The sequence below is a fragment of the Hyla sarda genome, chromosome 6 (genome assembly GCF_029499605.1).
Source record: "Hyla sarda isolate aHylSar1 chromosome 6, aHylSar1.hap1, whole genome shotgun sequence".
NCBI classification, from domain to species: Eukaryota; Metazoa; Chordata; class Amphibia; order Anura; family Hylidae; genus Hyla; species Hyla sarda.
This window is the reverse complement of record NC_079194.1, coordinates 16,471,584-16,485,530: the sequence shown is the minus strand read 5'-3', so window position 1 is coordinate 16,485,530 and position 13,947 is coordinate 16,471,584. Positions and strand designations below refer to the sequence as shown.

General features: G+C 41.9%; 1 protein-coding gene across 7 annotated transcripts in view; it reads left to right on the top strand.

Moving 5' to 3' along the window:
• The window catches only part of LOC130277368 (dimethylaniline monooxygenase [N-oxide-forming] 2-like), a 51,306-nt gene that overhangs the window by 2,530 nt on the left and 34,829 nt on the right, over window positions 1-13,947 (top strand). For 3 of the 7 annotated variants that reach the window (XM_056528015.1, XM_056528018.1, XM_056528020.1), the window contains exons 2-7: window positions 6-44; window positions 3,370-3,507; window positions 7,405-7,593; window positions 8,919-9,078; window positions 11,002-11,144; window positions 13,590-13,789. In XM_056528015.1, the coding sequence (XP_056383990.1) occupies window positions 3,376-3,507; window positions 7,405-7,593; window positions 8,919-9,078; window positions 11,002-11,144; window positions 13,590-13,789 (824 nt within the window). In that variant the 5' untranslated portion in view covers window positions 6-44; window positions 3,370-3,375. Of the gene's footprint in view, window positions 1-5; window positions 45-3,369; window positions 3,508-7,404; window positions 7,594-8,918; window positions 9,079-11,001; window positions 11,145-11,378; window positions 11,558-13,589; window positions 13,790-13,947 lie in introns of those variants that run through there. The other 4 variants (XM_056528016.1, XM_056528017.1, XM_056528022.1 and 1 more) reach the window with 3 other exon arrangements.

Sequence of the window (13,947 nt, the reverse complement as noted above, 5' to 3'; positions counted from 1 at the left end):
TTCAGGTGTGATTTTTATATTGACCACACCGGTTACTTGCACAGGTGAGTTTAAAGGAGCATCACATGCCTGAAAGAATCTTATTTTTCCACAATTTTGAAAGGGTGACAATAATTTTGCCCAGACCATTTTTGGAGTTTGGTGACATTATGTCCAATTTGCTCTTTTTCCTCCCTTTTTTGGTTTAGTTCCAATACACACAAAGGGAATAAACATGTGTATAGCAAAACATGTGTTACTGCAATCCTTTTCTGTGAGAAATACTTCATTTTCTTGAAAAATTTCTGGGGTGCCAACATTTATGGCCATGACTATAGGTTATAACATAGGTGCAAACTAGCTACAGGGGTCTTACATCTAGGGGTAAAACCTCCACAAGGGGCAAACTGCATATGTGGGAAGGTATCAATATGCTCCATCCTCCAGGGCAGGGCCAGCCCAAGACTGCCTGCCCCCTGCCCCCCCCCCCCCCCAAAAAAAAAAAAAAATGTACTATGCCATAAAACTGTACTGCTTATTCAAGAGCATGCAACATAAATCTGCAGCATTAGGTAGGTAGCATGGGTTCCCCACATTAGGTAGCATGGTTTCCCCACATTAGGTAGCATAGGTTCCCCACATTAGACAGGCAGCATAGTTTGCCCACATTTGGTAGCATACTTCAAACACACGCACATACAGACGAACTCACCTGGCCTGCACAGTGCTTCTCTCCGGCGGCGGCCTGACGAGTGACTTGCGTGACGTCCCTCGTCAGACCCGGGCTGGCCGGCTCACTGTCTAAAGTGGTCGCTGCACAGTTATGCTGCTTGGGCTGCGCCGGCGCCACAGCCGCTTTAGAAGAGTGAGCGGCGATCGAGGTGGCACAAAAAAAAAAAAAGGAGGGATGGGGGTTTAGCAAAGTGCCGCCTGGGAAAAATGGTCCCACCGAGTCCAATGGTAGGGCTGGCCCTGCTCCAGGGTAAACTTTTTACTGCGTGATATGCCCTGAGATGAAAAAGTTTGGGAAACACTGCTCTAATGGTTCATGTACACAGAGGTGGCTCTACCATTAGGCAAGTTAGGTGACCGCCTAAGGCCTTACACTGGCAAGGGCCTTGCGGCCACCCAACTCATCCCCACCCGCATGCAAAGGAAACATGAGTGGTAATGTGTACAATTTTTTGTTTTGTTTAATAAGCCATAAGTTTTTATATTTTTCAACAGGGACATACAAGGGCTTCTTTTATGCAGGACCAATTGTACGTTCTACATCTCTTATTTTACAACAAAATCTATGGCAAAGACAAAAATGTTTATTTGTGGTGGAAATAAAAATAAAAAAAAAAATACTTTAGCAATTTATGGGAGTTTACATATCTATGTAGTGCGCATTACAGTAGAATTGACACATTGGGCCTTATTTACTAAGACTTTTCCGTACAAATTTTGTTGGGTGCATGCACCAGAATAAAAAAAAAAAAAAAATCCAACACCCAACTCTCTACTTTAGGGTGCGTTCCCATCTGGCGTATACGCAGCATATTTCACGCTGCACAAAATTTACGGCAGCAGCGGGAAATACGCTGTGTATTCCTTGCTCACTATACACACAGGGCTTTCCGGCAGCAGCCCTATGTGTGCAGTGAGTTTTGTAGGCGGAGCCACGCGTCAGTCACACCGGCACAAGGCTCCGCCTCCAAAACTCACTACACACATAGGGCTGCCGCCAGAAAGCCCTGTGTGTATAGTGAGCAAGGAATACGCAACGTATTTCCCGCTGCTGCCATAAATTTTTTGCAGCGTGAAATAAGCTGCGTATACGCCAGGTGGGAACACACCCTTACTCAGAAACTCCCTACAAAAGGAGTGCGGCCATCAGGAAAAAGTGGCGTGTCTCCCCCAAAACAAAAACTACATTTTAGAAAGAAGCCTACAAATTTTACTAATGTAGTAAATGAGGCCAATTCTCCTTATTCTGTAGGTCCATACAATTACGATACCCAATTTATATAGGTTTTGTTTTATTTTACTACTAAAAGATTATAACTTTCTGTACAAAAATTAGTATGTTCAATCTCTTTACTCCCCAGGACATATGCATTTAATCTGAAGGACAAAAAAATAAAAACGTTTTAAAAATAAAGCATTATGATGCTATATTCTGACACCTATAATGTTTTTTTTTTTCTGTCTCTGGAACTAAGTGAGGGTTCCCAAAAGTTAATATTTTTAGGGGTACTCAAAAGTGTAGCCTTTTTAGTTTATTGGATTGATACTAAGGGTATGTTCACATTTAATTAATATGTTGTGGTTAATTGAACACCAATAAATGTGAGGTTGTGTACTGGAAAAACATTGGGGGGAAAATGACATATGACTTTAAAGGGGTACTCCGCTGCTAGACATCTTATCCCCCCTATCCAAAGCATAGGGGATAAGATGACTAATCGCAGGGGTCCTGGTGCTGAGGCCCCTCAAAACAAACGCCGGGTTCCAGCGGCCGTGATCGTGATATCATGGCCACGCCAACTCCATTTATGTCTATGGGAGGGGGTGTGACGGCTAACATGCCCCCTCCCATAGACATGAATGGAGGGGGTGTGATTTGACGTGACTTTACAGGGGTGTGATGTCACAATCACGGCCACCCGCTTCAAACATTCTGAACAAAATGTTCAGAACATTGGGGCACGGGAGTACCCCTTTAAGGGTCCATTCACACATAAATAATCTTTTGGAATTCCAGTGGATATATGATCATTTTAAATCTTCAAATCACACTAAGTATTTTCTTTACTGTACATATTAAAGGGGTTATCCAGGAAAAAACTTTTTTTTATATATATATATCAACTGGCTCCAGAAAGTTAAACAGATTTGTAAATTACTTCTATTAAAAAATATTAATCCTTTCAGTACTTATGAGCTTCTGAAGTTGAGTTGTTCTTTTCTGTCTAAGTGCTCTCTTATGACACCTGTCTCGGGAACCGCCCAGTTTAGATGCAAATCCCCATAGCAAACCTCTTCTAAACTGGGCGGTTCCCGAGACACGTGTCATCAGAGAGGACTTAGACAGAAAAGAAGAACCTTAACTTCAGAAGCTCATAATTACTGAAAGGATTAAGATTTTTTAATAGAAGTAATTTACAAATCTGTTTAACTTTCTGGAGCCAGTTGAGATATATATATATATATATATATATATATATATATATATATAAAAAGTGTTTTCCTGGATAACCCCTTTAAGGAGACCTTCCAAATTTTTGTCCTAATTTCATATCTGTTTTGTTTTGTAATATACTCCGATAATTAAAAAGAAAATTCCACCTCTGTTTGCACATTTCCAAGTGGCATATGTCTTACTGACTATTTCTTTGCTTTTAGCACACTATGGCTAAGAGAGTGGCTATAATCGGTGCAGGTTGCAGTGGACTCACAGCCGTCAAGTGTTGCCTGGATGAAGGTCTGAGCCCCACGTGCTTTGAGAAAAGTGATGACCTTGGTGGACTATGGAGGTACACGGTAAGTAGGACACTGAGAAACGTGACATTTCTATACCAGATGATTTTGCTTAGAAAGAAAATATGAAAGTTCAATTTTTATCAAGATTTCAATGAGATTAACCGGAGTAAACAAAAGGTTAAATAAAAAGTTGCCAATTTCAGCAGGTGAACCTTGGAAGTCTAACTGATCTGGCACAATCCAGCCCGGTGTGATCACTCACGTAGACATGAAAGTGGTCTATAGGACGGATCAATGAACAAAGCAATTATTGTGTTCATTGTGACCTTTAATTCATTTTTCATCATAGGCATGAATGGGGTTTCACATGTATTTAAAGGAATACTGCGGTGAACTAAATTTTTTTTTTTAATCAGCTGGTGCCAAAAAGTTAAACAGATTTGTAAATTTACTTCTATTTAAAAATCTTAATCCTTCCAGTACTTATCAGCTTCTGTATGCTCTACAGGATGTTCTTTTCTTTTTTAATTTCTTTACTGTCTGACCACAGTGCTCTCTGCTGACACCTCTGTCCATGTCAGGAACTGTCCAGAGTTGGAGCAAATCCCCTTAGCAAACCTATGCTGCACTGGACGGTTCCTGACAAGGACAGAGGTGTCAGCAGAGAGCACTGTGGTCAGACAGAAAGGAAATTTAAAAAAGAAAAGGACTTCCTCTGGAGCATACAGCAGCTCATAAGTACTGGAAGGATTAAGATTTTTAAATAGAAGTAATTCACAAATATGTTTAACTTCAGTTGATTTTAAATTTTTTTGAATGTACCCTACTGTGGCTCATCAGAAATGCTAAAAATTGCACCAAAGTCTTTAACCTCTGTGTTGAAAGTGAAAAATACCTGAAAAGTGGCAAAAGCATGGTAAAAAATGTTTAAAGGGGTACTCCGCCCCTAGACATCTTATCCCCTATCCAAAGGATAGGGGATAAGATGTCAGATCGCCGGGGACCCCGCAATATAGCAAGCAGCACCCACCTGTCACGCCCCCTCCCATAGACTTGCATTGAAGGGGCGGGGCATGACATCACATGGGTGCGGAGTCGTGACGTCATGATCTTCCGTGGTCGGGAGGAATTAGCCTAAGAGCCTCCAGAGTTTCCGGAAGCAGTTACAGGTGGGTGCTGCTTGCTATATTGCGGGGGTCCCCAGTGGCGGGACCCCGGCCATCTGACATCTTATCCCCTATCCTTTGGATAGGGGATAAGATGTCTAGGGGCAGTGTACCCTTTAATAAAGGACTTATTGTTGTGAAAACAAAACAAAAAAACAAAATGGAAAAACATTAATGAAAAGGTTGGAAAAAAATAGGCAAATTTCAGCACATGTTTGGCGCATGATGTAAATATATTGAAATCCATTTCCCCTGACTGACTTTTTTTCTTCAAAATCTGTATGGAAAAGATGGCTACTGTATCGCTATGATGCTTTCAGTTCTGGTCTCCAGACAAATATTTAGCCTTTCTCTTACTTTTTCTGAATGTGTGGTGTCCCAGTACCAAAGGCTGTCCTGTGAGCTAAATATTGCCTCGGGCATCCCTGCTGTCTATATGTTGGGCCCATTGCTCCATTGTCTGTCCTGTTATAATGTGATCTATGGTTGTATTATGTATTAAATCATGCACTGTAGCTTTAAGGGATTGTGGCAGAGGGACCAGTAACCCTGACGCCCCAATGGGAGACCCCCTAAACCTAGTCTTTATGTAATGTAGGGGGGGGGGGAGGAGAGTTCAATTGAGAGAGAGTGAGAGCAGTCAGTGCTGGTCTGAGGGAGACTGTGCTCCAGCTAGCAAATAGAGGAGAAGCCTAAGGACAAGAAAATCTATGATATTCCAAAGACACACCGATCTCAAGAAAAAACCCAAGACACAGGTAAATATCAAAGCCTGGCGGTAAGCAAAGCTCTTGGGGAAAATCTCTACTTCAGTCAGTCAAGATAAAGGAGATATGTGGTGAAAATTATTTAACTATTCCTGTGTCTAAAAGAAAAAAAAAACTTTAATTTACCGTCCTGTGTTCCCCCGTTGCAGAGATATCAGGTCCCGTTCCTCCGGTGCTACAGGTCTTCCGGCTTCTATAGGCTCAAAACGTCATGGAGCCGTCACGGACGGTGATAGACTGAGCAAACTGTCTTGTAAGGAGCTCTAGCCGGGCTCTTTACATTACAGTGCGCCCAGCCTATCACCATCCGAGGCGGGGCATTGCTGCGGCCGGCGATACGCTGATGGCATTGTGATGTTTTGAGCCTATAGAAGCCAGAAGACCTGCAGCAGCGGAGGAACAGGACCTTATATCTCTGCAACGGGGGAACGCAGGAAGGTGAGTCAGTGTTGTTTTCTTTTGTTTTGTTTTTTTGCAGCCCGGGTACAGGAATAGAAGAACAGTTACATCATTTTTGCAGTATATCTCCTTTCAAGTCCGCAAGTGCTGCTAAAATCTTAAAGCTGCATTGAACAGAAACTACAACTGCCAGCAAGATGACAGGCTCCCCAGGTTCCACTCTGCCCATTCCTCTGCACAGAGACTGTATTGTTTCGAGATCTGCTATCTCCAGCAAATAGATCCGTAACCTTGCATCGGTGTAATCGTTACCCCACGCCTGACCAAGGAGAAGATATCTAAACTGCTGAGAGTGTAGATTAACGGTGCCCTGGCATCACAAACTGACTATTACACCTTACCACCCCGTGTCACCACAAATGAAAGGTTGACTTTGATTCGGGTATAAATAAGCTGAGAAGGGCGTTGTTGCATGGATCCGTCGAGGTCCCAGACATCTTACACTCCGTGATCAGATAATGATGTGTCATCCTATCCTATCTATGCCATCAATGTCTATGGTAGAAGGACCTCTTTAAACTGGCCTTCGTCACACTTAGTTGACCACTGCACTCAGCTATCTTTAGTCCCACAGCAACTGAATGGAGTGGCAGCATGTATACTCCAATGCTCCATTCACATGGGGGGCACAGGGCCTCTTAACCAGTAGTGACCCAGCATTTGGGCTCCCAACAATCAGACACTTATCATCTGTTCTGTAGATATGGATAAGTTATAATCACTTTTTTATGGTTTTTGGTCCTGTATAACCACTTTTATTGCTGCTTTACTCACTTCCAGTTTACATTGTTTAGAACCTAATTTTATTTATTGTTTTGCCATATATGAAAATAATATATATATATATATATATATATATATATATATATATATATATATATATATATATATATATCTCAGTGTGTGTGTGTGTGTGTGTGTGTGTGTATATGTGTGTATGTGTGTATGTGTGTATGTTCCAGCATCACGTCCAAATGGCTAAAGATATTAACATGAAACTTGGTCACATGTTACTTATATGTCAACAACAAACATAGGATAGGTAATTTAACCCTTACTCACCCCTATTTGCCAGGGGCGGGGTTTTTGTTTAAAGTCCCATACAAGTCAATGGGAAATATAGGACATATTACGGGTCGGGATCGGAGGACTGGATCGGAGGACGGGATATGATGTCGGGATATGAAGTCGAGATAGGAGGTCAGGGTAGGGGGATGGGATATGAGGTCGGGATATGAGGACAGGATATGAGGTCGGGATATGAGGACTGGATATGGGGTTGGGATATGACCACAATATATGAGGACGGGAAATGAAGTCAAAAGCTTCCTCCTTTGTTTATTTTCCTCCCCAAAAAGGATTAGGAAGGAAAAACCGGGCAACGCCGGGTACTCAGCTATATATATATATATATATATATATATATATATATATATATATAATATTTTACATACACATATATATATATATATATATATATATATATATATATTTATTATTAATCCTTACCATGGTGTATAAAAAAAATAATACAATCTGGTAATTGTCTATGTAATTACTTACAGGAAGCAGTGGAGGATAGAAGAGCGAGTTTATATAACCATGTGATAACCAATACTTCCAAAGAGATGATGTGTTATACAGACTTCCCAATGCCAGAAGACTTCCCGACATACCTTCACAATTCTAAGGTCTTGGAGTACCTAAGACTTTATGCTGAACATTTCAGACTCCTGCAGTATATCCAGTTTAAGGTAAGGCATTCATGATTCTTCCCATAGGTGGAAATAATCTTTTAAAAATTGAGCAAAGTGAAAAAAAACGACTGGTACATTACAATTTGGCCAATATGTGACCCACCTGAGTGTTCATAGTAGGGTCTATTCACACGCCAGAATTTCGGAATTTTGGCTCAAATTAAAGCCCATAGACTTCTATGGGATTCCGCACTCCCATTCACACTTCTGAATTTACTCTTGCGGAATTCTGCCTCAAATTAAAGCCCATAGACTTCTATGGGATTCCGCACTCCCATTCACACTTCTGAATTTATGCTTGCGGAATTCTGCCTCAAATTAAAGCCCATAGACTTCTATGGGATTCCGCACTCCCATTCACACTTCTGAATTTATGCTTGCGGAATTCTGCCTCAAATTGAAGCCCATAGACTTCTATGGGATTCCGCACTCTCATTCACACTTCTGAATTTCCGCAAGCGGAAATTCAGAAGTGTGAATGGGAGTGCGGAATCCCATAGAAGCCTATGGGCTTCAATTTGAGGCGGAATTCCGCAAGTGGAAATTCTGCCATGTGAATAGACCATAAGGCTGGGTTCACACTGCGGAATCTCCGGGCAGAATTTCTAGGTGGCACTAGGACCACGCTGAATGCATTGACGTCCCCATAGATGGCAATGCAGTTCTGAGCAGATCTTCCAAAAGATCCACCCGGAAATACACTGCCGTCTATGGGGGCGGCAGCTATGCAGTCCACTTGGTCCTAGCACCGCCTGTGGGATCTCCTGCAGAAATTCCGCCCAGAGATTCTGCAGTGTGAACCTAGCCTAAGACATAGGTTTTTGCTCAGGTCAGGCTCTCATGCTGTGTTTGTTGCTAATGGATAAAACCACTACCGAATGCTGTTGCCAATGACTGCCTGATTTGGCTGATAATACCAGGTATTGTAAACGGAGTGTCCACTGGTCACTACATGTGGTGGTGGCTTCAACCGCAGTGGGAGATCCTGGCCTAAGCAATATGTCTGATCCACCTACCATACCAGGGACCAGTTTTGTACAAACCAGGACACTACAGACAATGTGGACTTCATGGCCTTATTCAGAGGCCTAGATATACTTTTCTTGAAGCTAAACTTCCATTTACTGCTCCATTATAAGTCTATGGGGTGTGAGACAAAGATCTCTGAGAGCCACCACACTTTTGGCCCTGCTCATTCACCTGAACTGTGGGGTCTCACCACGAAGACCCTGACCGATAAAAGATTTTTGACATGTTTTATTGAAGAAATTTTGTAAAATGACAAGAATATTTTTCATAATTCTAACTCTCATTTGTTCAAGACTGAAGTCTGCGAAGTGACAAAGAGTCCAGCTTACTCCAAGACGGGTCAATGGGATGTCACAACAGAGAAGAGTGGTGTAAAGAAGGAGTGTTTTGATGCCGTTTTGGTCTGCAATGGCCACCATGTAGATCCATATCTACCTTTGGAGTCTTTTCCAGGTGATAACTAGGAAATGTTAATGAGACTGTTTACTTATTTAAAGGGGTACTCCGGTGGAAAACTTTATTTTTTTTCAATCAACTTCTAGTAATTCTTTTAGAAATTCTTAATCCTTTCAGTACTTATTAGCGGCTGTATACTACAGAGGAAATTCTTTTCTTTTTGGATTTCTTTTCTGTCGCGACCACAGTGCTCTCTGCTGACACCTCTGTCCATGTCAGGAACTGTCCAGAGTAGGAGCAAATCCCCATAGCAAACATATATATGCTGCTCCTAAAAGATCCTAAAATGGACAGAGGTGTCAGTAGAGAGCATTGTGGCCGTGACAGAAAAGAAATCCAAAACTAAAAGAATTTCCTCTGTAGTATACAGCCTCTAATAAGTACTGGAAGGATTAAGATTTTTTTTTAATAGAAGTAATTTACAAATCTGTCTAACTTTCTGGCATCAGTTGATTTAAAGAGAGAGAAAAAAAATTGTTTCCACTGGAGCACCCCTTTAAGGTCCCCAAAAACATTGGAGAAAAGTTAGCCGATCCCGACTGTCAAATGGGTATAGGGTCCTTTATGACTCTCCTCAGCTGTGGCTTACCCCCTCCTCTCTTCATTGAAAACACATGAAAGTTTGACTGAGCTGTAGATTCGTGTGTATAGGGGAATCAGGAGAGACTGAATATGTGTGGGCACCTTTACACTTACCTGGGTCAAAAAATACACCTAATCTCTGAGTATTAGTTTTCAGAGATGTACTGGCCTTTGTTTCTGCTAGGGAGACCAAATCTGTGAAAATTTTAATAAATAGATAATAAACCTATGATATAAAAAGTAAATTAGTCCTTTCCTCCATTGTTCTCAATTACAGTAAATCCCATTAAAGGACTACTATGGGCCAGTAAAACGTATCCCCTAATCCATTGGTCAGACCCCCGCATGATCTCCTGTCCGGCACCCCGGCTCTCCCTAGGAAGAGAGGGTATCAACCCTCGCACGGAGCTATGGCTGACACGCCCCTCCATGTATCTCTGTGGGAAAGCCGGAGGTACAGTGTTCAGGTATCTCCGGCTCTCATATGGAGAGATATATGGAGGGGATGTGTCAGCCGCCGCTTCGTTCAGGGGTTGACACCCTTTCTTCCTGGGGAGAGCCGGGGTTCCGGACAGGAGATCGCCGGGGGTCCGAGCTTTGGATAAGGGATAAGTTATACTTCACCACAGTTCTCCTTTAACTAAACGCTCTCACAGAGTTGTTGTTTTTTTTTTTTCTTACCGCTGTAGAGCAGAAGAGGCCATTATTATAAAATAATATAAAGTTGTGTATACTTATTTTACTTAATATGCCATGTGTTGTCTGCCAACTTGGTTCCTTCTTCCCTGATGGCTGACTTTTCTTATGATGCTTCTGAATTTACAGAGGTAGAGGGGACAGTTTGACCAATGCACTTGATCTACGGTAAGTCCCTTCCAAGTACAGCACTTGATAGATCAGTGACACATACCTTGAGCTTTATCCTGTCTCCTTAAAATACATTTTCCCAGTCTGCTCTTACAGTGTAGATCAGTATCAAGCTGCATCTCATAGGACAAACATAGGAGAGACAGTCACCTACTATATCACTGCACTTCTGGCCTCTTCAGCAGCACTGTGCATGAAGGGACACAGAAACAAATAAAGAAGGGTCTGAGATGTGCCAGTAAAGGGTGTAATATGTAAAAATATTTTTAAAAAAAATAAAAAAATATATATTATTATTATTATATTTTTATCATATAAACCCATTTTTCCAAGAATGTAGTCTGGAATCTTGGATAATCCGGCATCCTTGTAGTCTCCACTATGCCATATTGTTAGAACTCTACTATATTACACATTACAGATCGTCATTTACTGACTGGAACGGACTTGACTTTCTTATGATGTTGTCAGGTATTCAGGATTTTAAAGGCCGGTACATCCACAGCCGTTATTATAAGAAATACGAAGAATATCGCGGGAAGACCGTATTGGTGGTTGGAATTGGAAATTCAGCGGGGGACATCGCTGTGGAAATCAGTGGCGTAGCTAAGCAGGTAGAGTCTTTTCTTTATCCGGATCCTATTTTGTAGATCCAAGAAATATAAGAACAATGGGAGATTTATCAAAACCTGTACGGAAGAAAAGTTGCTGAGTTTCCCATTTCAACCAATCAGATCGCTTCTTTCATTTTTCAGAGGCCTTTTCAAAAATGAAAGAAGCGATCTGATTGGTTGCTATGGGCAACTCAGCAACTTTTCCTCTGGACAGATTTTGATAAATCTCCCTCAGTGATCCTACATGCAGTCAACTCTTCTGTAAAAGGGATCGGCCTACAATTTGCTTTATCCAACATGTAACAGGACAGACCCTCAACAATCTCAGGAGCAAAGGTGCCTGAGTGCCCCTTAGGAATGGCTTAGTAGTACTGTACTTTCGGGATTACTATTCTATTCACTGCTTTGGACTGGTAAAGATCACACTTGGCTACACTAAATCGCGGGGTTGGAGTGAGTGAATACTAAGGACACGTTTACATGATGGAAATTCTGTGCAGAATTCCACATTAATTTATTGCACATTATAGGGGTATTCCAGGCAAAAACATTTTATCCCCTATCCAAAGGATAGAAGATAAGATGTCTGATCTCGGGGGCCCGCTGCTGAGACCCCCCACAATCTCCCTGCAGCACCCGCTTTCTATGCGAGTGCTGAATCTCCAGTTTCGGAAACCTCCGGCTTTCTGGGACTGGGGACGTGACATCATGCCATGCCCCCCCCCCCCCATTCATGTCTATGGGAGGGGGCATGACTGCATAGAAAGCGGGTGCTGCAGGGAGATCACAGGGGGTTTCAGCAGCGTCCTTTAGATAGGGAATGTTTTTGCCCGGAATACCCCTTTAACTTTAATGGGATTTTGCAATGTCATTCACTCTGCAGAACTTCTGCACGTGGAATTCCGCTGTTCAAATTCTGCATTCCGGGCTCCGTAAATAGATAAGTCTGTTCTTATTTTTTTTCTGGACTTTGGCTGCAGAATCCTATTAAAGGGGAACTCCGGTGGAGAACAAATGTTTTGAAATCAACTGTTGCCAGAAAGTTCTACGTATTTGTAAATTACTTCTATTTACAAATCTGAAGCCTTCCAGTACTTATCAGCTGCTGTATGCTCCAGAGGAAGTTGGGTAGTTCTTTCCAGCCTGACCACAGTGCTCACTGCTGACACCTCTGTCCGTGTCAGGAACTGGCCAGAGTAGAATTCAATGGGAAGTTGTGTATTAATGGTAATCTATCAAGAGGTTAGCCCATACTAACCTGCTGGTATGCAGTTAGCGCCGGTGACCCTGGTCACAAGCGTACTTTTCTTTTTTCCAGATAATTCAAATAAAACTGAATTGAGCATGTTGGTGCGCTGGGGACATTCTTTTAGTGAATCGGTATGCCGGCCCGGGAGCTCCTTTATAAACGTTCACAAAATCCCTCTGTATTGATGAAGCTGTAATTTACTCTAAAATCCCACTCATGAGCGCTAACACTCTAGGCACACCGTGCAAGCGTGCAAAGGGTTTTAGAGCAAAAGTGATTTCAATGACAAATCCACCACAAAATCCATCTGTCTTACATGTAGATTTGGATTTATATTTCCTTCACATCTTTATCTAAATCTGCGTAAGAAAATGTAGGAGGCGGTTTTGTCTGTCACATAGAATTACGCCTTGTGCAATTCTACTGTTACTAAAGTGTTAAAACCACAAAAGTTAGAGTTCCTTTCATATCGCACATACTGTACATGTGTTTTAGGTTACCCAGTTCCTAATTCTGATAATGAACATATAATTTATATATGTCTAGGACCTATATTTCTCTCACAAATACCTTTTTTTCTTTTGCTCACTTGGATTATCATCCTGTGCTTTGGAGGGGGCGTGTCATCACTCTGCATGACTCCTCTTCTTCCCTGAGTCTGCTGTGCTGTGCTGGGTCTCTTAATCCAATCACTCCAGGCTGCTCTGTAACCCCTGTAACCCGTTCCTCTCTGTTTTTCATGCTCCAGTCTAATAGGACAGGATTGAGCACAGAGAAGTGCTAGTCCCACGCACTCACTTCTTGGACGTTGTCCCTGCCTGTGCTTCTGCTAGGACAAAAATGATGCTGCAGCCAGACAGGATTATGTTCTGGATGGTATGGGGACCCCTAGGGGTCTAATTTATAAGCCATCATTTCTATAAAAAGGAAATGTACAACAATTTAAAAAGTTTTGGAATCTGACAGTGGCCATTTAATGGGGTTATTCATCCAAAATCAACTTTAAATCTTCACTCCTCTGTCCTGTGACGTCTGCCCTCCGGGCAGACGTCACAGGACAGAGGAGTGAAGATTCAAATTAGTCACCACTATGGGGGCTGGCCTGAATTCATAACATATAAGTAATGGCTATAAATAGCTTTTGGATTATATTTGTTATACCTTGTTTAAATCCTTTTATTTGGATCCTGTTTCAGGTATACGTGAGTACCAGACAGGGGACATGGGTATTAAGCCGCATTTCCCATAAGGGATTACCCATAGACATGTCTCTCTCCACACGCTGCAACTTCTGGATCAGTAGTTCTTTACCTGCTGGACTTCTACACAAACTGAACGCAAAGCAGATGAATGGCTGGTTTGACCATGCGAATTATGGCTTACAACCTGAAGACATGTACGTTCGGGATATAGGTTTGATCATTTTGGATTCATGTCCAATATTTTATAGTGTTTTACTTTTTGTGTAAGTTTTGTACAATACTAAAGAGTCCGTAGACAGCTGTGTCTAAATTGGCCTTATTTAAAGGGGTACTCCGGTGGAACCCAATTTAT